This window comes from Elephas maximus, chromosome 6 (genome assembly GCF_024166365.1).
Source record: "Elephas maximus indicus isolate mEleMax1 chromosome 6, mEleMax1 primary haplotype, whole genome shotgun sequence".
Lineage (NCBI taxonomy): Eukaryota > Metazoa > Chordata > Mammalia > Proboscidea > Elephantidae > Elephas > Elephas maximus.
The window spans coordinates 137,828,970-137,852,444 of record NC_064824.1 but is presented as its reverse complement, the minus strand read 5'-3'; the positions used below and the strand labels follow the sequence as shown (position 1 = coordinate 137,852,444).

Below are 23,475 nucleotides of genomic sequence, written 5' to 3'. Positions count from 1 at the left end.
CTTAAGTGACCAAGGAGAAAGCAAGAAACACGGCCAGAGGGAACTGCTGGGTTAGAAATAAGACACTGACCACCGACATTGACAGAGGAGGATCAAACAAAACTTTGCTAAGCCGAAGCCCAAAGCCATTGCCACTGAGTCGATTCTGACTCCTGCCGACCACCCTGCAGGACAGAGCAGAACTGCCCCATTGGGTTTCCGAGGCTGTAATCTTTACAGAAGCAAGCTGCCACATGTTTCTCCTGCAGAGCGGATGGTGGGCTCCAGCTGCCAACCTTTCAGTTAATGGCTGAGTGCTTAACCACTGCACTGCCCCATCAGTAATCAGTATTTTAAATATGTGTCACATGAGCTTTTACATGGGTTATAAATCATCTCTATACAACAGAGAGAATCAGGACCTCCTAATACAGAAAACGGAGCCCTGCTGGTGCAAGGGTTAAGAGCTCGGCTGCTAACCAAAAAGGTCGGCAGTTCAAATCCACCAGCTGGCTCCTTGGAAACCCTCTGGGGCAGTTCTACTCCATCCTACAGGGTCTCTATGAGTCGGAATCGACTTGACAGCAACAGGTTTGGTTTTTGGGTTTAACGTAGAAAACAGGTTTTTTTTTTTCTAAAGCACCTTGTGTGAGCATGTGTGTGTTTGTGGGTGTTTTGTTTTCGACTGTTGGCTGAGTGGTTGGTTTCTCCACAGAACCAAATCAGAAAACATGACAGTTAATTTCAGTTTCACGGGTTCTCATTGCAAAATGTGAGCCTTCAGTAGAAATTATTTCCTCCTTAGACTATTTTCAAATTCCTCTACATCCAAGTCCAATAGACCACGAATCCAGTCCATGCTTGGCTGCTGGAATCTTTAAAAAGAAGCCCTGTGGGCACGATGTCACTCACCCTGGGTTCCCACTAGAACCAGCGGGATCTCACTGGTGTTCCGGTACTTGGCCATCCGACTGTAGTAGTGGTAAACGGTCTGGAAACTTATCTCATCCTCCAAGCTGAAGACAAATATAACTGCATCCACCCACATGGCAAACTAGGGAAGAGAAGAGAGGAGAGGAGAAGAAACAGAGTGAAGAGGAGAGAAGTGGGCAAACGGCCTTTGAGTCCCAGGCACAGGAGGTCAGGCTGGCTGTGAGCCCCCAGACACCATCTGCCACCCACCCGAGGCTTGACTTCTTCTATACCATGTTGTTATTACATCCTTAACGTCCTGACAGCACCCTTCTCCTGAGTATCCCGTGCCTCCATGCTCCCTAGGAGCGGGGCCCTCATCACCTCCCCACCCAGGCCACCTGTCTCCAGGTAACACAACCCATGCATGGTTCCCCTCTGACTCGGCCAACCCCAGACCTGCAGACTGAAGGCAAACACTTCCCCGACACCAGGGCCTTCCACAAGTTGGAGACTGTGAGGGCCACCCGGAGCTATCTGAAATGACCCTGCCTCCGGTGTCCCTCTAGGAACCCTTGCTGGCCCCTCATGCTAAGATGGGCTTCCTCTTCTGGGCCCCCACAGCCTGATCAGAAACCCCCACTGTCCTGGCCCCTCCCCACCCCTTGGCTGGTGGCCCCTGCCTCGTCAGGAGAGCGCTTCGTATAGTCAAGAACGTGCTTCACTTCATGAATTCTTATACCACCCTCAAAACAAATTAGCATTTGTTTTCCGCTCATTACATACAAACATACATCAAACCCACCGCTATCTGACTCTTGCCATTTTATGGTTTTACATGCTTTCCATTTGACCTACAACAAATTCTTTTTCTTGTAGATAACCATACTGTGAGGCATATACTCTCATTTAAAACATAACCCAAACCCAACCTGTGGCTGTCACGTGCATTCCAGCTCATGGCGACCTCGTGTGTTACAGAGTAGAACTGCACAACTACATAGGGTTTTCTTGGCTGTAATCCGTAAGGAAGCGGGTGGCCAGGCCTTTCTTCTGTGGCACTGCTGGGTGAGTTCAAGCTGCCAACTCTCAGGTTAGTAGTCGAGTGCAAACCATTTGCCCCAACCAAGGACCCTCAATGTTGCTAACCATCTTATAACCAAAAGGCTGGAGGTTCAAGCCCACCTAGAGGTGCCTCAGAAGAAAGGCCTGGCAATCTACTAGTCAGCCATTGAAGACCTTGTGGAGCATAGTTCACCGACACACATGGGTTGCCATGAGTTGGAGTTGACCTGATGCCAAGTTTTTTCCTGTCTCTCATGAGTGCGTTTTGACTCCCCAGCACCCAGCAGATAATTGCCGTTACTGGCTGCCATCGAGTCAGTTCCAGCTCCTAGTGACCCATGTGCGCAGGGGAGAACCGCTCCATAGGTTTTCAAGGCTGTGACCTTTCGGAAGCAGACATTCTTCAGAGATGCCTCTGGGTGGGTTCAAACCACCAAGCTTTCGGCCAGTAGTTGAGCCATCAACCATTTGTGCCATCCGGAAGTCCGTATTCAATGAATAAATACCCACCCTTCACCAACTGCAAGGGGACAAAAGGCCAGTTAATTGGCAGGGTTTTACACTGGCCTGAGATTGCAGAGCTAGCCACAAGACGCCTTGTCGCGTCCTTTGTGATATCATCACTTTGAATAGACTGCATTAAACAACCTGTAACAGTGAAAAGAAAGGAACCCTGGTGGCCAGCGGTTAAGTGCCCGGCTGCTAACAGAAGGGTCTGCAGCTCAAACCCACTGGCGCCTCCTTGGGAGACAGACCTGGCGATCGGCTCCTGTAAAGATTACAGCCAAGAAAACCCTATGGGGCAGTTCTCCTCTGTCGCATGGGGTCTTTAGGGGTCGGCACCCCACAGCAGCAGCAACGGTGGACAGAAAGATCGCAGTGGCATATACCCAGGGATGGTAGCTGGAAAAGACTTTTCTACCTCGAATGTTTAAGTTCACTCTGTTTAATTAGGTATAAAATCCTGCCTGTAATTTCAAAAGGCTGTATCTTGATATCCCCAAAGTAGAAGTCTTTAAGAGTAAGCTTCTAGCTAAATAACACTTCCAGAGACAGTAAGGGTTAAAATAGGGACTAATCCCCAGGAAGCTGACTGAACCCCTTCTCATGGTCAGAGAGCAAGACAGAAATTTTGGGGCCTGATTCCACCATTGGCCTACGGGATCACGGCAGGCCCCCAGGTGTGCACCCCAGTCACACCTGTCTTAGTTACCTAGTGCTGCTGTAGCAGAATACCACAGTGGGTGCCCTTCATGAACAGATATTTATTTTCGCAGTCTAGGAGGCCAGAAGTCCGAATTCAGGACACCTGTGGTGGGGGAAGGCTCTGTGGGCTCTGGGGGAGGATCCCTGTCTCAGCTCCTACAGCCTGGAGTTCTTGGATTCTCGGCAATCTCCACGTGGCATCTACCCTCCTTCCCCTGCACCTGCTGGTCTCTGTGTCTAATCCGCTCTTCTCATACCTCAAGTCACCGGTTTACAACACACCTGTACTGATGTGGCCTCATTAACATAACAAAGAAAACCCCATTCCCAAATGGAATCACATCTACAGGTACGTTGTTGCTGTTGTGTGCCAACCAGTTGATTTCGACCCGTGGCGAATCTATAGGACAGAGCAGCACAGGAGCCCTGGTGGCACACTGGTTAAAGTGCTTGGCTGCTAACCAAACGGTTGGTGGTGCGAATCCACCAGCAGCTCCACTGGAAAAAGATGTGGAAGTCTTTTACCGTAAAGGTTTACAGCCTTGGAAATCCTCTGGGGCAGCTCTACTCTGTCCTATAGGGTCAAGTTGGAATCAAGTCGCAGGCAATGGGCAGTGTTTACAGGAGCAGACGGCCAGGTCTTTTCTCCCGTGGACTGGCTGGTGGGTTTGAACTGCCAGCCTTTTGATTAGCAGCCAAGTGCTTTACCATTGCACCACCAGGGCTCCATTCCTCAGGTATAGGGTTAGGATTCCAGCACATACCACTGGGGACACAATTCCATCCATAACACACGGTCCTAGTCGCCCAAACTTGGGGCACAATTGCTAAACGCCAGTGTCCCCATCTGAAGACCGAGGTGACCACAGCATCTTCCCATAAAGTGGTCTCAGAGGTTAAAGGGGGTGACCCAAATGAGGTGCCCACAACATGTGTGATTTTGAGGCACAAAAAACACACACAAGAGCTGTCTCCCTGTTTGTAATAGGCCTGAATTTTTTTTTTCTTAAAGAATCCTTTCATTAATCAGAGTGACTAAAAGGAAGAAAAAAGTTCATTTATCAAATGACCATATATTCCAAGCATTTTAAGCTATGTTAAAGATACCCTGGTGGTGCAGCAGTTAAGTGCTTGGCTCCTAACCAAAAGGTCGATGGTACAAACCCCACCCAGCAGCTCTGCGGGAGAAAACCCTGGTGATTTGCTCCCATAAAGATTACAACCAAGAAAACCCTTACGGGGCAGTTCCACTGGTAGAGAAGAAAAGATCTCTCTCGGAGGGAAAACACCACCAGAGACGGGACACTGGGATTTTGTCTGCCGACATGGGGGACTACGAGGGACACTTGGTATGGGCTTTGTAGGCAGAGCACAAAAAAAATTAGAAAATAAAACAGGCCATCCTGTTAGCAACAGTGGCCAGTGCTCTGTAGGGTTAACCCCTTGCTGGAGCACCCCCCCACCACAATGTGGGTTTGCGGGGAGTGGCTATTTCTAATACAGACCATTTTCATCACAATAATAGCACGACCACGGCAGTTGTTCTCACTCCTCCACCATCTTGATGTGGCAAAAGGTTACGTGTCCGTCATTCCCGACCCGCAAGCCTCTTCAGATGCTGTCACTTCCTGAAGACTCAAGCACTCTCTGAACTCAAAAACCGAACCCATTGCCTCACGCTGATTCCAATTCATAGCGACCCTACAGGACAGTGCAGAACTGCCCCCATAGGGTTTCCAAGGAGCAGCTGGTGGATTCAAACCGCTGACCTTCTGTTTAGCAGCGGAGCTCTTAGCCACCGCGCCACCAGAGCTCCATACCCCTTACAGAAAGGGAACAGTAACACGACAGAAATTTCTAGGTGCCAATTCAACCGAGCTAACAAATCAATGCAGGCTTTTCTTCTCTTCGCCTCTTAAAAACAGAAGGTGAAATATCAGGCACACAGGACGAACTTCCCTCTAGGGTTTAGGCTCAAGGAAAAACAACTGGTTTCTCCGAGATGAGAAAACCCTTCGTGGGAAATTTCTTTTTTAAAATATTGATTTACCAGGTTTCTATGATCACTTTCTTTTGAGATCACTTGACTGATTTCTAGAGCCACTTAAAAAATGGAACCTTGACACAGAACGCCAGCAAACCAGTTGCCATCTAGACTCTGACTCATGGTGACCCCATCTGTGCATAAATCAGAGTAGAACTGGGCTCCACAAGGTTTTCAATGGCTGCCTTTTTGGACGTGGATCACCAGGCCTTTCTTCCAAGGCACCTCTGGGTAGACTCAAACCTCCAATCTTTCTGTTAGCCGCCAAGCACGTTAACCATCTGCACTATCCAGGGATTCCTTACACAGGGACTAAAGGTTAAGAGGCTGGTTATCAAGTATGCATGCGTCACTCACCTGTGCCTCTGGGGGGCCCCCTTCATCTCTAATCAGCAGCAGGTAGCTTTGTCCATCAACCACGATCTCCTTCTTGAACCTTCCACCTGCCACACACACCAAAAATCCGGTTACAGAAGAAAAACAGAGCAGGAAGAGGGTAAACAGACGTGGGCTTCGCTTGTGGAAAAATACACCCTAGGTTGTCACCCCGGAGGCAATTCGGAGCATTGTGGAGTGGATTTCAGATCTGTCTCCAGTGACCACTGCATTTTAACACAAATACTGAATTCAGATTTAAATATTTGTTTTTAAGAACCCGTGTTCGTTTCTAGTCACAGCCTCCCATACCATACCAGGATCGCTTAGGGCTGAGGAGAGGAATTTTGATGCAGATTTTACACATAAATTCAGGAATTCTCCCTCCCTGGGAATACTTTGATATACGGTGTTAAGATACAGAGAATACCGAAATTGTCATTCTCTTGTTGGGTTCACAAAACTGAAGCAAATTGGTCATGCTTCATGGGTGCCTGGTCTCCCACGTGTTGATAAATGGAGGGGCTGAGAACCTGTATTCTCCTCAAGAGAAACCCAGTTCTTGAAAGGAAAACATAAAACATCATGAGGATGGTGTTTCCGGTTCACAGTTAGGGAGGGTGCTACACTACCACACACACATCAGACAGACTACTGGACGGCACCCCGTGAGGGGGACACAGCAGGCGGCTGCTAGCGAGGGGGCGTTAGAGACGACGAGGGTTAGCGAGGGTGCCATGGACCCTGGCAACAGTGCGGGCAGCGTCTGGGAAGGTATGAAGGGCTGCCTAGACACCTGGCCACCCACACCCCCGGCGGGAGGGCGACATGTGCCCACCTCACACACCTCCCACCGTGCCAGGCAAGCCTGCCCGGCCAGCTCTGGGCGCCGGGAAGTATTCCCACTTCTAGGCGACTCTGCCACCTCCAAAGGCAAGCCATGTTCCGTGACGCTGGGCCCTGAGTCCACTCTGACCCTCACGGGACCCTGCATTCCTGTGCCAGCGAGAAGGCCGCCTCAGGCCCTGGTTCTCATTGCGGGCCTCTGTGCAGAAGGCTTGCAGGAGCCCAACTGATCCTGACTGGACCCCAGAGAATGGCCCACGTGAGTGGAGCTGGCCCCCCAGCCAGACAGGCCCCGAGCCAGCCCGCTTCCCAGAACCACCCATGCTCCGTTCTCTACCCCAGAGTCCTGGGCCCAGTCCGCCTCCTGCCTGAGAAGAAAGCACTAGATGCCCACCCCAGCCTTCATGACTGTCCAGGATGCTGTGAGCTGAGGCCATGAGGGCTGGCTTGGGAAACTAACCACCACAGTCCATTCTCTCTATGTGTGAGTATGCACACGTGCATAACACACTCACGCTTATACACATTCGCTGACACTCATTCTCTTGTGCACACGCACGTTCACTCACATACACATTCATATACATTTATTCATGTCCACTTACACTCACACACACTCACAGAATTCACTTTCAGTCACATTCACGTACACTCACACATAGCTTACTGTCACACACATACGCACTTGACTGCACTTACACATAACTCACTCACACATATTCGCTTGCATGCACTCACGCACACACTTATACTCACCCCCACATTGGCTCACACACACTCACAGCCACTTACGCTCGCTCACTCCCATACTCACTCACACTCCTTTCTGTAGGTGCTAACTTAACAGGCGAAGCACATTTCCTTTATTTCATCTTCAGCCTGCTCAGTAATAACCCCCCCCCTCAAAGAACCCAAAACTCTCCAACATCAAAACAAAACAGGAAATTCTCATCTCAGCTGCCCCTTCCCAAGAACAAGGGGAGAACCCGAGAAACGAGGAGGATGGAGGCCACACCAGAAGAACAGGGACTGGACCCAGACCAGCCAGGGGCCGGTTCCGCACCTGCCGCTTCCCGGCCGCACGAGGGTCCTCGGAGGACTTCACCCGCCCAAACCCAGCCACACCTGGACTCTGACTCTGCCACACAACAGCTGTGCGACCTCAGGTGACCCACGTAGTAGCTGGAAAACGAGGACACCCACGGCACCCACCCAAGGGCCTGAGGAGTGAGGGGCTAACACACAGCTCCCTGCCTGGCGCCGGCCGTGGGGAACCGGGTGGGTGATGGTTACAAGTGCTATTTAAAATTCCTGCTGAGCATTACTCCTTGCTTTTACAGAAAACACACGTTTAATAAAACTGCTACAGGAGAAAAAGTTGCCAAAGTTGCAACAGTAGTTCGTGGTATCTCCCTGTGTTTTAACCTTTTTAAAGAAACGCGGGAAGTATGCTGCTTCTCTGCAAAATGAACTAGAGACCATCTTAAAAAGCAGAACAAAAAGAAAAACCAGCACAACTATAACCTTTGCAAAGGAAATTTCCCATTCTTTATTTTGGGAAAAATGTTTTCCTTTTCACACCCTGTTCCTAGAGATCAGTCACGCTTACCAGAACAAGGGAAAAGCAACAGGGTTTTGTGCAAACGATGAAAAATCTTTCCCAATGACATGACTCCCAGCGTCTCGATGTCCAAGTTTTCATTTGAACGGGTGCTCTGAGTTAAGGGGAAGGGCGCTGTGGAACTGCCTGAAAACAGTTGGCTTGATTAAAGTTGATGAAGAGCAGAACTAATACAAACATTTAAAGCCCCCAAACAGCAGGAAAATATTCGTGCTCAGAGTTATTTAAATGATTTCAAGGCTGTCCACAGAACTTTGAATCTCAGCAGGGGTTTCTGGGTCTCTCGGGTGGCAGGTACCCCGCCCTGTGGGTGTGAAGAACTGCAAAGGGCAGAGTTGCTTGGTCTGCAGTGGGGGGCACAGGGCCCCCTCCGGGAACCCCTGCAAATTCTGCTGGTGTGCAGGTTCCTGCATATTCTCTTTTCACGAAATCAGTAACCCAAAGGTCAGTGGTTCGAAACCACCTGCAGCTCTCCAGAAGAAAGATGTGGCAGTCTGCTTCCGTAGAGATGTACAGCCTTGGAAACTCTATGAGCTATGAGTTGCAATCAACTTAACGGCAGCAGGTTTGGAGCCTGGTGGCGCAGTGGTTAAGAGCTCGGCTGCTAACCAAAAGGTCACCAGTTCAAATCCACCAGCCACTCCCTGGAAACTTTTGGGACAGTCCTACTCTGTCCTATAGGTTCGCTAAGAGTTGAAATTGACTTGACGGTGGGTCCACCTGATACCTTCCCAGAGAAGCAGAGACTCAGCCTGCAGCAGTAAACTTATCTTTACCCTCACTGTGGCCGTCTTTACCTCCGGCCAAGGCGCCTTCAGCCCCTTTGTGAGGCCCTGGGTCAGTACCATGCTGGAGGAGCCAGAGGGACAGAAAGATCAGGTGGAGGTAGGGGCAATGTGCCCTCTACATCTCATCTGTAAGCACTTGTGTAGTCGGAGTGCACACAGGGGCCTCAACCTCCCTCGAGGCTTCACTGTCTCGTCCCAGTCACGCCAGTCACATGTCTGTCTGTCTTGTCTCCTCCCCGGACAGAGTCCCCTCTGAAGCAGGACCCCTGCCTATTGAGCTTTACAGCCACTGACAAAGTCCCTGGGTGGCCTCCCCTTCCCAAGGCTCCGGGGGGCAGCAGTATGGTGGTGCCACCACCACCCAGCCCCAGCTCTCCCAGCAGAGACTGCACGGGTGACGCGCCTCCTCCTCTCGTGCCCCGGCTCCTCCGCAGCTTCCTCCCACCCTCACTGCTGAGGCCTTGCTCTGTCGTGTTCACACCCATTCACAGAATGCTGTAGGGTCACACGCGCCAGCCCTTCCAGGCGCTGAACCACAGTACCAGAGTCACAGCGTGTTGCCCAGGACAGCACCCTCACAGCTTTCCTGCTGGCTCCTACAACACAGTCTCTGGCTTCGTGACCTCGTGCCAAGGACCCCAGACCTAATTCTCAGCATCCGTGAAAGGAGGGGCAATGCTTTTCTCCACCAGCATAGACCCTTTCAATTCTAAAGCCAGTTCACATTTCCCTGCCAGACATATAATCTAGTCAATATTTCTTTTCAATATTTTACACTTTCAAGCATTAGACAGCTGAAATTGGCTTGTAAAGTTTCTTTGGTATTATATTTCTATCCGGAAACAAAAGTTCAATACTCATACGCATTGACTATACCAAGGACTGTCAGAAGAAAGAATGAATCTGTCAATTACCTCATATGCATGTGAAAGCTGGACAACGAATAAGGAAGACCGAAGAAGAATTGATGCCCTTGAACTATGGTGTTGGCAAAGCATACTGAATATACCACGGACTGCCAAAAGAACAAACAAATCTGGCTTTGAAGAAGTACAGCTAGAATGCTCCTCAGAAGCAAGGATGGCAGGACTACGTCTCACGTACCTTGGACATGTCATCAGGAAGGACCTATCCCTGGAGAAGGTTATCATGCTTGGTAGAGTACAGGGTCGGCGAAAAAGAGGAAGACCCTCAGTGAAACAGATTGATACAGTCGCTGCAACAATGGGCTCAAGCATAGCAACGATTGTGAGGATGGCGCAGGACTGGGCAGTGCTTTGTTCTGTTGTACATAGGGTCACTATGAGTCGGAACCAACTTGATGGCACCTAACAACAACAACATTTTATAACCAATTTCCAGTTATTTTCCTGCAGGACTACTTTATCCAGATTTGAACTCACAGCACCTGTTACACAGCCTTGCCCATGGCCCACTGTAAAAGAGACTTGGGAGCAGTGTCTGACCTCCTCCAACCCCATGAAGGGAAATTCGTTGCAACGGGCACACAGAACCCACAGACCATACTCACAACTGGTGGGTGTGTTATAAGGGAGGAAACCCTGGTGGCACAATGGTGAAGAATTACAGGCTGCTAACCAAAAGATCGGCAGTTGAAATCCACCAGGCACTCCCTGGAAACCCTATGGGGCAGCTCTACTCTGTCCTTTAGGGTAGCTATGAGTTGCAATCAACTCCACAGCAACGTGTTTTATTGTAAGACAAGTAACAGTTACGAGTCAGGCTCAAGAACACTCAGAATACAGTTCTTCCATCAGGAGAGCCTCTTCCCAACTGTGCTTGCAGGCACACCTCTCCCTAGCCCTGAGCCCTCTTCCCCTAATACTAATCGCTAGCCAATCGCAGTGGCACTCAGCTTTCTCTCCATAGCCCAGGGCGCGGACTGCTGCCGTGGGGGTCTCTCCTACCACTGCTTCTCACCATCTTCAGGGTTACAGCTTGCCCTCTGTTTCCCTCCCTCCTTCCTTCTCTCCTTTGGTCACCTGCTTCCAGGAGCTTCTCAGTGCACGGATCCCAGGTCCAAAGGACATGCTCTCTGCTCCTGGCCACTCTTCCTTGGTGCTGGTAGGATCCTTCCCTCTGCTCTGGAATTGGCTCTCTTTTAAGGCAAAACTGACCAATCCCCCTGGATTACCCTGTCACACAGTCCCGGCCAATCACCTGGGTGGGAGTTGTTACAAGACCATGGCTAGAAAGGCCACACAAAAGTAATCGATTGCTCCGCACCCACACTATAAAATAAAGCCACTGCTGCTGATTCCGACTTAGGGCGACCCCGTGTGTTACACAGTAGAAGTACACAATAGAAAATCAAGCAGGTTCTGTTGACTATAATCTTTAGGAAAGCAGGACTGCCTTCTGCAGCCACTGGGTGGAAGTTGGAAGCCCAGTGCAAACCATTTGTGCCACCCAGGGGCCTATAAACTTGTTACGTAAATGATATTCACCCTTTTTTGACTGCCAAGTATAATTTAAAAAACCCAAACCCACTTCCATCACATTGATTCCAACTCATAGCGACCCTAGAGGACAGAGCAGAACTGCCCCACAGGGCTTCCAAGGAGTGGCTGGTGGATTCGAACTGCCGACATTTTGGTTAGCAGCCAAATGCTTAACCACCATGAGGCCAAGTATAATTAGAAGATATTAAACTACATTAGGGACAATTTTATTTTCGAAGCCCATTTCCAATCTTCCCAAACCTGACCTCCATATAGGAAACTACAGCCAGGGTTGAGTCAGCTTCCCAGCGTACAGGGGAGAGGCAGGCTCCGCAGGTAGGCATGGAAGGACCCTGAGGCCGCAGAGCCCCACATGGCTGGTCTCAGGCTGATAAACTGGATCCCCTAGCTGTCTGTGCCCCCCACTCTATCCTGGCACCCTGCCTCTGTAGCCGTGATAACATCTGTGAGGCCCCTGACTTGCTCACAGGTGGGGTCACAGGAGTTAAGAGCGCCACGCTAAGCACTCAGGTGACAGGCCGAGTTACCTGCTAAGCAGAGTAAGCATCTTTCTGGGCTTAATTGTCATAACTGAGTTTCGATGAGCAGCAGAACTGAGTGCTTTCACTGCGGCTAAGCTACGTCGGCACAGACAGGTGCCGCTCATCTTGTCTGAACTCAAAGTCAAGGTAACGTAGTAGGATTCAGCTTCGCTCCAAAGGCAAGTTTTCGAGGTTTCCAGAAACTGCCGTTGAGCCTGTCTTTTTAGGTGGCCAGGGTCTTAATCTCTCCCTAAAACCAACTGCACTAAGAAAAGTGGGCGAGAGACGGACCTGAACACCAAGAACAGGGGTGCTGGCTTGGATGCTAACCACAAGGTTGGCGATTCAAACCCACCCAGCAGCTCTGTGGGAGAAAGGCCTAGTGATCTACTTCTGCAAAGATAGCAGCCAAGAAACCTTACTGGGCCAGCTCTACTCCGTAACACTGGGGGGGTCACCAGGAGCCGGAATGGACTCAGTGGCCCCTAACAACAGCGACAACTGTATATATATCTGTATCTATATATGGAAACCCTGGTGGTGTAGCGGTTAAGCGCTACGGCTGCCAACCAAAAGGTCGACAGTCCGAATCCACTAGGTGCTCCTTGGAAACTACAGGGCAGTTATACTCTGTTCTCTAGAGTTGCTTTAAGTCAGAACTGACTTGATGACAATGGGTTTGTTTTTCTTTTTATATACTTCATATACATACACACACACACAGGTATATATGTATACATATATCCACATATATAGGTGTGTGTGTGTGTATTTTTTCTTTTAAAAAGGCTGAATTGTATCCTTTATAATCAATCTGTAACCAACTACTCAAGAGGCCCCAGTGATACTATTCTGCGTCCTGACCTCATGCTATAGGAATCCATTTTAAATTTGGGATGCTGGATAAATACAACTGGACTCCTTCTAGTATTTAAACTCATGTCGGGGGGAGCTAGGTGGGGGCCCTCTTAAATTCAAGTGCAGTCTACACAGAGAGAGAGAAAGAGAGGTATACTGCGATTCTCATCTGTGTTGTCGTTTCTGCTTTTAATGGAAAAAAAGCAAATTGAATTTTCCTACTCCAAAAAACCAAACAGCTCTGTTGGAAAAAAACACAGCAACAGATGCCTGACGTGGCTGTTTCCATCACTCCAGCTAATTGGACTGAGGGCTATTAATGCATCATTAACAGTTCTGGGCACCACAGAAAATGACGATGATACAGCTAGCCTTGTAATGTTTAACTGTTTACAAAGCACTTTTCTCCCCAAATCACCACAATTAATCCTCACAATGTGACGTGATGGCAACATAGCTGTCAACATCCATATCTGCTCTGGAGGAAGAGAGGCTGTGGAAGGCTCAGGTGCTGGCCAAAACCCTCACTGCCATCACATGGCGGGGGTAAGACTCGAACCCAGAGCTCCTGACTCCTCCCCCTCCCTTCCTCCACACACACTTTGGCCGACACAGTTCTACATAAACGGCGCTGTCAATAAATAACCCTCGTTCACTCGGTTTCAGTTTCCAGAGCCTACGGGGCCAAAGTCGAGACAGTGGGGGCATCTATGAGCGTGCACACAGTTTTCCTGACTCCACTCGCAGCTCGGGAAGGACTGACCAGCCTTCCCTTCAGCTCCAAAGCCCACCACTGGGCTTAGGAAATGAAAAAGGAATACACCTGCCTTTAACTTTCTTTCCTATGAATCCCACTCCCAACCCTCTGTCAGTGTGTCACACTGGGGCGGGAGTGGGGGGGCTTGCAAGTTGCTGTGATGCTGGAAGCTGGAATACCAGCAGGGGCACCCATAGTGGAAAGGTTTCAGCAGAGCTTCCAGACTTTTTTTTTCCAGACTAAGACACACAAGGAGGAAAGGCCTGGCAATCGACATGTGAAAATCAACCAACGAAAACCCTGTGGATCACAATGGAATGTCATCCAACATAGTGCTAGAAGATGAGCCCCCTAGGTTGGAAGGCACTCAAACTACACAGTGGCTGCAACAACAGATTAGAGCACGCGAAGGACGGTGAAGATGGCACAGGGCTGGGCAATGTTTTGTTCTGTTGTACATGGGGTCACCATGAGTCTGAGCCAACTCAACAGCAGGTAACAACAGCTTTCTTTCTTTCTCTGTTGATTTCTAATTTATTCTTTATATTTTCATGCATAAGGGACAAAATTATTCTTGAGTTTAAAATGGCATTTGTCAGGCATACTATTTCTCTTTACCATCTGAAGGGGAGGGGCATTTCTGCAGCATCTAAGCAAGGCACAGTCCAGCAGCTGTGAGCCTTTCCACAGCTGGCCACCGCTTACACAACTTGTCAACCCTTGGAGCTGAGGTTCAGGTCAGAAGGAAGAAGGACCAGGAAGGGCAGAAAGGCAGGCTGATGCAGGGTCTTCTAAGCCACCGTTCAGCAATTCCCTTCCATGAAAACATCTTTTAAAGTCACCTCAAGTTGTCTTCTGTGTTACTTAGCCCCATGAGAAAACAGTATCTGCAAATGTTATTGTTCCTTAATTACTGAAGACAAATGGAATGAAGGGGATAGGTTGAAAAGGACTGTTTTATTTCTTCCCAGAAGAATATTTTTAAAATGACACCACCAGTGTGTCAGAAAAATTAAAAAATTCTTTTTTTTTCATTAATTTCACTCTTTTAACTCCAATAAAAATACTAAAGCCAGTAAGTAATATATTTATGTTGTGGCTCTGGAAAAGTTTTGTACCGTGACATTTAAAAGGAATTTTGGACAAAGTTATTATTTCATACTTGGAAATAAGTTTCATTGGTAACATTAGTTTACAAAATTCAATTGGCTCAGATTTCATTTCCTCTGCCAAGTCTTTCTCTTGTTTGTTTGTTTGTTTTAAAACTTACATGGTGGAAAAAAATTAACCACGACGAAAAGGCATTAGCTGTGAGGGAGGCTCCCGAGTGGGACTGCTAAGTGCTTCTATGGTGAAACGCTCTGGATTACGGCTTGAGGTGGAATGAGTATTTAAGGGTCGTGGCCTCAGCCAGGCACATGACCTCCCCTTTAACCCAGATCTCAGCAAGACGAAAACGAAGACCAAGAAAGACATCAAGTTTCCGGGCTGGAAGGGCAGACTGAAACGTCACTGTTGCTGAATTTTCTTTCCTCCATTCCTAATCAAATGAAGGGGGAAAAGTAAAAACTAGAAGAAAATTCACCATCAAACAAGGAAAGTATAGTTTTACATAATAAACCTGTTTTAGTTACCTAGTGCTGCTACAACAGAAATACTACAAGTGGATGGCTTTAACGAAGAGAAGTTTAATTTCTCAGTCTAGCAGGCTGTAAGTCCAAATTCAGGGAGTCAGCCCCAGGGAAAGACTTTCTCTCCCTGTTGGTTCTAGAGGAAGGTCCTTGTCATCGGTCTTTCCTGGTTGAGGAGCTTCTCAGCACAGGGACCCCGGGTCCAAAGATGTGCTCTGCTCCTGACTCTGCTTTCTTGGTGGTATAAGGTCCCCATGTCTCTCTGCTCGCTTTTCTCTTTTGTATCTCAAAAGAGACTAGCTCAAGACACAATCCAATCTTGTAGATTGCATCCTGTCTCATTAACATAACTGCCGCTAATCCCATCTCATCAACATCATGAAGGGAGGATTTACAACACATAGGAAAATCACATCAGATGATAAAATGGTGGACAATTACATGATACTAGGAATCATGGCCTAGCCAAACTGATAGACATGTTTTTTCGGGGGCACATTCAATCCATGACAAAAACCTCATAAAAGCTGGCACTAAGGAATAAAAGTGGTTAAGTGCTACGGCTGCTAACCAAAGGGTCGGCAGTTCGAATCCACCAGGCGCTTGGAAACTCTATGGGGCAGTTCTACTCTGTCCTATAGGGTCTCTATGAGTCGGAATCGACTCAATGGCACTGGGTTGGAAGGAATAAAAACATAGACTCCAGAGCTGAGCAAAGAGGGGCACCATGGCTCTTGACCCCACTCCCATGCATACCCCTGGAGTCCCATCACCCCAAAGGGTGGAGAGAAGAAACAGAAAACAGCAATGCGGTCCTTCCAGGGTAGCAGTGGGGGCAGCAGAATGGAATGGGCTCTGAGCCGCCAGCCAAGGGTCAGCTCACACCCATTACTTCAGGCTGGGAGCCCTGGAGTAGCCTACCGTGCCTCAGTCTCCTTATGAAAAAAATCAAGAAACAATAAACCCACTGCCATCGAGTCGATTCCAATTTATAGTGACCCTATAGGACAGAGTAGAACTGCCCCACAGGGTTTCCAAGGAGCAGCTGGTGGATTAGAACTGCCAACCTTTTGGTTAGCAGCCGTAGCTCTTAACCACTGCGCCACCAGGGCTCCCAGGTAACAATGGCACCTGCCTTATCAGGCCATGGTGAGGGTTACACACCCTAAGCCATGACAGGTACCGGTCAGGTTCCAAAAACGTTATAAGTGCCTGATAAAAATTAGTAACTGCCATATTACAGTTACGACTCCATGATTTCCAAACGGAAACTCATACTGCAAGGGAAAGCTTAAAAATGCAAACTGAATGAAAAGGACAAACCCAGATTGCAAGGACCAGATAACAGTAGACTCCTATCTTATACTTCAAAACATATCACCAGGGCTTTCCTCAATACTTAAAGTTCATGACTTTGAAGATCCAGGATAATACTTCTTTCTCCCAAGTCTAAACAGCTTACGAAAGAGCAAGTCTCGGACAAGTGCTTCTGAAATTGCTCCAGGGAGAAGATTCGGGAAGTCTCCAGTAACAGAGTCTCAACACTGATCCAAGTGTATGGTAGGCTTCAAACCTCAGACCTGAGCTCCCATGTAAGCAAGTTACAAAAAGCCAAGCATTGCCATCAAGTCAATTCTGACTCATAATGACCCTAGAGGACAGAGTAGAACTGCCCCCATAGGGTCTCCGAGGAGTGCCTGGTGGATTTGAGCTACCAGCCTTTTGGCTGGCAGCTGAGCTCCTAGCCACAGTGCCACCAGGGCTCCCAGAGGGGAAGAGACCTGCTTTACACTCCACCAACGACATAATCTGGGCTCTTGTTATCTGGCAAGGCCATTCCTAGGTAGGCTTCTGTTTTTCAGCTGCACTGTAAGGACTCTGTTGCTGATTTCTGTTTCCTTCCTAAAGTCGGCTGCCATAAAGTCAGTTTTAACTCATGTCGACCCCAGGGTGTCAGAGTAAAACAGTGCTCCACGGGGTTTTCAATAGGTGACTTTTTGAAAGTAGACTCTTTCTTCTGAGGCGTCTCAGGGTAGACTTGAACCTCCAACCTTTTGGCGAGCCGCTGACACCGTAAATCATGTATACCACCCAGAACTGTCTCCTTCCTATATGGGGCCAGTGACATCGTGGCCTACTAAGCCACCACTCAACAAACAGTCATCAAGCTCCACTATGTGCCGGGCATGGTGCCTGGGGCAGGGAATACAGGGAACAAGACAGGATGTCCGCGTCACGGAGCTGCTGCCCGGAGCTGCGGGAAGAAAGGGAGCCCGAGGTGTATAAGAGGAGACCAAGCTGCAGTGGGGAAGCACCGGCACCACGAGCAGACAGAGCCCGGGCCACCCCAGACCCACTGTGTGAACTGGGCGTGGGCGTCTGGTTTTGAACAAGCACAATGAGGAAGAAAACCGCCACATAAGAGTCATCCATTGGGCCCCTCCCAATAAAATCTAATTTATAACCAAATAAACAAACTGTTTACTGAAAATGTTGCAACACCCACCCCTGTAGTCATAGTTGAACGTTTCCGCATTTACAGCTGTCTCTGAAATAACCTGCATGGTCAATGTAATAAATTTAGTCAAGCACATTTGTTTCTTCAGAAGAAAATGTAGTTTTCTTCCATTTGTTTGCTTTGTTTAATATTTTTGCATATTTATTTTAAGCATTATAAAAAAAACAGGTAAAGCGAAAAGCAGTGTACAGTCAGGAGAAAGAACTTCGCTCCTCACCCAGCATACCCGAGGAACCCCTGGGCCGTGCAACGGTGAAGTGCTCAGCTGTTAACCAGGTTTGAATCCACCCACAGGTGCCTCAGAAGAAAGGCCTGGCAATCCGTTTCTGAAAAAACCAGCCATTGAAAACCCTTTGGAACACAGTTATGGGGTCGCCATGAGTCAGAGTCGACTCGACACCTGGTTTGGGTTTTTTTTTTTTTGGTTTAGCGTATCTGAACAAAACTTCTTTGCCAAATATACTCACCCATGCCCTGAGCTGGGTGTCCAGGGGCATGGCTGTGGGAATCCACAGAAGAGGAAGACAGAAAAGGTCAGGGTAAGAGTGAGTGCTCAGAGGAGCCAAACATAACCCAATGGTCAGTTACTGCCAGGAACACAAGGACAAACAGGCCCCTATTCCCCCAGGTTTTGCTGTTTGAAACTCAATTTTCCTGTGTAAAAATAGCCTGCTTATTAAAAAAATATTGTGTTAAGTTCTATTTTTGAATATGTGATTTGAGAGCTGAATATAGAAAAGCACTGGCTTACAAGTTGCTTCTTCACGTACAGCTCTCTGAATACAAATAAGGTGTTTGCTTCCAGAAATTAAAAAAGGATGGGGGCTGTCAGATTGGACCGTATGGAGAAGCCAAAAAAACCCATGCCAAGGTCAACCATGCTGTGTTCCTTCTGCTTCCTGTAAAGAGCCAGAGGCCAGAGAGCAAATACTTCAGGCTTTGCAGGCCACATTCTTTTCTGTATTTGTATGCATGCCATGTGTGATTATTTATACACACATATCTATAAATGTATGTAGGGGCACAGTGGCTCAGTGGCAGAATTCTCGCCTTCTCTGCACATCCGCCTTCGATTCCTGGCCGAAGCACCTCACGTGCAGCCACCATCCGTCTGTCAGTGGAGGCTTGCGTGTTGCTACGATGCTGAACCGGTTTTGGCGGAGCTTCCAGGCTAAGATGGACTAGGAAGAAACGCCTGGCAATTTACTTCTGAAAATCAGCTAGTGAAAACTCTATGGATCACGACAGTCTGATCTACAATCAATCATGGGGATGGTGCATGACTGGGCAGCGTTTCGCTCCATCGTACATGGGGTTGCCGTGAGTTGGGGGCTCACTTGATGGCAGCTAACAATTATGTATGTATGTGTGTTGATTGTATGTGCATGTATGTGTGTGTATGCTATTTGTTTTTATAGCCCTTTAATAATATGGAAACCATCCTTAGCTCAGGGGCAGTATAAAAACAGACTGGGCAGGGGTCCCTATTGGAGGGTCTCACCTCAGACATTTTGTTTGGTGGTGTTTCAAAGGTGCTGTCCTGATGGTCATGTTCTTTTTTCTCCCTGGGGATCACAGGAAAAAGCAAACCGCTTGCTGTTGCACTTACATGTTGTTGTTAGGTGCCGTCGAGTTGGTTCCAACTCATGTAGCCATGCTTGAGCCCATTGTTGCAGCCACTGTGTCAATCCATCTCATTGATGGTCTTCCTCTTTGTCGATGACCCTCTACCAAGCATGATGTCCCTCTCCAGGGACTGGTCCCTCCTGACATGTCCAAAGTATGTGAGATGCAGTCTCGCCATCCTTGCTTCTAAGAAGCATTCTGGTTGTACTTCTTCCAAGACAGTTTGTTTGTTCTTCTGGCAGCCCATGGTATATTCAATACTCTTCACTAATACCATAATTCAAAGGCAGCAATTCTTCTCCGGCCTTCCCTGTTCAGGGCCCAGCTTTCGCATGCATTTACATAGTAAAAGTGTAATGACTTTTAACGGAAAGAATCCAGCAGATTTTGTCTCCAGGCCTCTGTCCCCATCCTACCTGGGACTCTGGCCCCGAAGACGGCCCCTGGGAGCCAGCATCCTCCCTGAGCTGGACACAGATGTGGGCTCCAGGACCCCAGCAAGCCTCCATGCAGCAGCAGGACACCTGCCTCCATACGAGCTGCCCCTGCAGCATGCTCCTGGGTGCAGGGCTCACTTCCCTCAGAATGGACCCAACCTGGAAGACTCCGAGACTCCTTCAGGTGCTGAGTCCACCCAACAAGCTGCACTTGCCCCTAGTACACGAGGCAGGCTCACTGGGGTGCCCAGCCAAGATCCCTAGCCAGGTGGAAGGGGACATCTGGGCACGTGGCCCTGGCCAGCCTACACCCCTTGTAGCCAGTGCCTCCTGGAACAGACAGCCACCACTCTGGGGGACAGAGTTGTGGCAGATGACCCCATGGCAACTGGATTTGCAGCTTGTCGCCATCACCCTGTGAATTACTGTCGAGGCCCAGAGGCTGTCTGGGGGTTCCTCCTCTTTGTCCTTACAGGTCTCCCTCCAAAACCATCGCCTGTGTTAAAACAGCTCACAGACTCTCATCCTTCTACTTTCTAGGCACCAGCTGCTGTCAAGTTGACTCCGACTCACAGTGACCCCACGTGTGTCAGAGCACAACTGTGCTCCACAGGGTTTGCAACAGCTGAGTTTTCAGAAGATCACCAGGCCTTTCTTCCGAGGAGCCTCCAGGAGGACTTGAGCCTTCGACCTTTCAGATAGCAGCCGAGCACGTTAACCACTTGCATCCCCCAGAGTCCCCTTCTACGTTACCATTCCCCGATACAGCTTCCCCTCCGCCTGTCCCTAGGTTGTTGCTGGGTGCCATCAAGTCAATTCTGACTCATAGCAATTCCACAGGATAGACTAAAACTGCCACACAGCGCTTCCTAGGGTTTTCTTTACGGGAGCAGATCGCCAGGGCTTTTCTTCTTAGCGTTTGCTGTGATCCCAAGTGGAAGTCCACACTGACTGCCTGTGTACCCTGCAAGCAAGAATTACAGGGGGCAACATGGCCTTCAGACAACCTTGGCAATCCCACCTCTAAGAGGTCATGGCTGGGATGGGTTCTCCACACATTCTTCTTCTTTTTAATGTTTTATTTACTTTTGGTGACACTATATACAACCAAACTTGCATGCACTCACGATTTCTACATGAACACTCCAATGACATTGGTTACAGACTTCACATTGTGTCGCCATTCTCACTCTTTCCAGGCTGTTTCATTGCTGTGAATTGAGGCTCTCTGCCCCTTTGAGTTCTCATCTGTGCTTCAGTTAACTGTGGTCAGTGTGGAGCCCTCGTGGCGCGGTGGGTTAGCTTGGCTGCTCACCCAAGGCCGGCAGTTTGGATCCACCAGCCGCTCCTGGGAAACGCTAGGGGGCAGTTCCATTCTGTCCTACAGGGTCATTATGAGTTGGAATCAACTCAACAGCAATGGGTTTGGTGTTTTTTTTTTGGTTGTCAGTTTACACTCATATAGGTAATTTTTTTTATAAGAGCGCTATGTTCAAAGCAAGCATTCGTTGTGAATTGGGCCAAACTATTGTTTAATGACAGCTTCAAGGGAGAGTTTCGGTGCACACTTTGAAGATTATTTCTGGGCATCAGATTTGGGGGTTTGGTTTGGGTTTTTAGGTATAATCTTTATGGGAACAGATTGCCAAGACTTTCTCCCACAGAGCTGCTGGGTGAATTTGAACCACTGACCTTTAAGTTAGCAGCTGAGCACTTAGCCTCTGCACCACCAGGGCTCCTTAAAGACAGTCTGTTGGGTACCCATCAAGTCGATTTCGACTCATAACGACCCCATGTGACAGAGTAGAACTGCTCCAGAGGGTTTTCTTGGCTGTAATCTTTAAGGAGATCTTTCTCCCAAGGAGCTGCTAGCAGGTTTAAACTGCCAACCTTTTGATTAGCAGCCAAGCACTTCTTCAAAGAGAGTCTAGGCCAGTGCAATGAACATGGGCCCTGTGGCTTCCAGCTCAGAGAAGGCAACTGTCTGGGCCAGTGGCTGCCTGGTCTACCCCACTTGGCTCCCTGGGACCGTGAGCCATGCTGCCAGCAAGATGGCAAAGTCACATCCAAAAAAACACAGGAGACAGGAGCAGGGGACCAAGGTGGAAGCTCCTCCATGGCTGTTCAGTTTTCATCAGCCCGGTCACTATTTTTTGATTCGCAATCAAAAGATGATGCTTTTAAAACAAAACAAAATGTTCCCACTGACTTGACTGTAACTCACAGTGACCCCCTGTGTGCAGAGGAGAACTGCTCCACAGAGTTTTTGAGACTGGCCTTTAGAAAGCAGATTGCCAGGCCTTTCTTCCAAGGTGCTTCTGGACAGATTCAAAATACCAACCTTTGGGTTAGAAGTCGGCCACTTAACCATTTCTGCCACCTTGAAGCTCTAAAAATGAGCCCTGGAGGCGTAGTTGTTAAGTGCTCAGCTGTCAACCAGAAGGTCGGCAGTTCAAACCCACCAGCTGCTCCACAGAAGACAGACCTGGTGATCTGCTCCCATAAAGATTGCCACCTAGGAAACACTACAGGGCAGTTCTACTCTGTCTTACAGGCTCACTATGAGTCAGAATTGAGTTGACAGCACACAACGACAACAAGGCTCTAAAAACACCCTTGGAGTTCAACTTCTTTAGGGAAAACAATTACAAAAATCTGAAGCCTTTTTCCTATTAAAGGCATGGTTTTCTAACAACTTCTGACGTCGTGAGGTTTCTCAGGAAAGCAGTGGTGGTGTCCACAGCACGCACTACGCCGTTTCGGGGGCTCTGTAAGTGGGCCTCTGTGGGCTGCCTCACGAACCTCCGCTGAGGGCTCTCACACTCTCATCTGGGCAGGTGTGAATTACCACCCTGCATTACAGTTATGCACAGAAACCTCTTCTCTCTGAAATGGACACCCCCTCCAGCCACAGCCATGCCCCGCCAAACTGCAGTGTCCCAGCTCTGTAGGCTCCCGGCTTCTTGTTGAATAAATGAAATCTATAACAAGGTAGGGTGATGTGTTCTTGAGTTCCAAACAACCAACTCAAAAACACACTGTGTCCTGCCAATGTTCTGAAAGCCAGAAACATCAACGGCTTCCTTATTCCAACTTCACAGGTTGCTTTTTCTCATCCACAGTGATATAGAACATGCTTCCCTTGTACCAGTTCCTTAAAGTTCCAGCGGTCATCTGAGTACCTTTCACTTAAATTTTAAGTCCCAGGGTGGCACAAGGAGTTTGTGCTCTATTAACCTAAAAGTTGGCGGTCCAAACCCACCCAACGGCACCATGGAAGGAAGGCCTGGCAATCTGCTTCCATAAAGATTACAGCCAGGGAGACTCTATGCAGCAGGTCTACTCTGTAACGCACGGGGTTGGCATCGACGCAACAGCCGAGGGGTTTAGTTTTCCAGTTTCGCTTATTTTCGACACCATCACCTGATCCTCCCTTTGGCTTACAAGTCAGGGAGGTACAGTTACTGGACCATTAACGGGGATGGAGGTAAGGACAGAAGTAAGGGACATCGCCATGGTTAGAGACTGGGATAACACAGGAACTAACTGGAAAGGACTGCTGATCTGACCCGCTTCGTCTGTTAAACTAATAACCTACCAGCGGTTTCGTAATCTTAAAGTTTACAGACCACGCTAATTTAAAAATTATCATGTGCTTAGAACCGCTTGGTCATAAATGGCATCGTAAAATTCTTGTTAAAAAATTTAAATGGCTAGATTTCAAGACTACTCAAATTTTATTAGCGTTTTACAAATTTTTTCATTGTAACATGAAACATACCCAAGAATGTTTTTTAGAAATAAGCCC

The 23,475-nt window shown here is 48.5% G+C and overlaps 1 protein-coding gene across 7 annotated transcripts in view; it reads right to left on the bottom strand.

Annotated features, from left to right (window-relative positions):
• The window catches only part of AGAP1 (ArfGAP with GTPase domain, ankyrin repeat and PH domain 1), a 661,010-nt gene that overhangs the window by 418,183 nt on the left and 219,352 nt on the right, over positions 1-23,475 (bottom strand). For all 7 annotated transcript variants that reach the window (XM_049888501.1, XM_049888502.1, XM_049888504.1 and 4 more), the window contains exons 4-5: positions 5,564-5,649; positions 892-1,033 (exon numbers count right to left, since the gene is read on the bottom strand). In XM_049888501.1, coding sequence (XP_049744458.1) covers positions 892-1,033; positions 5,564-5,649 — 228 coding nt within the window. The remainder of the gene's footprint in view (positions 1-891; positions 1,034-5,563; positions 5,650-23,475) is intronic.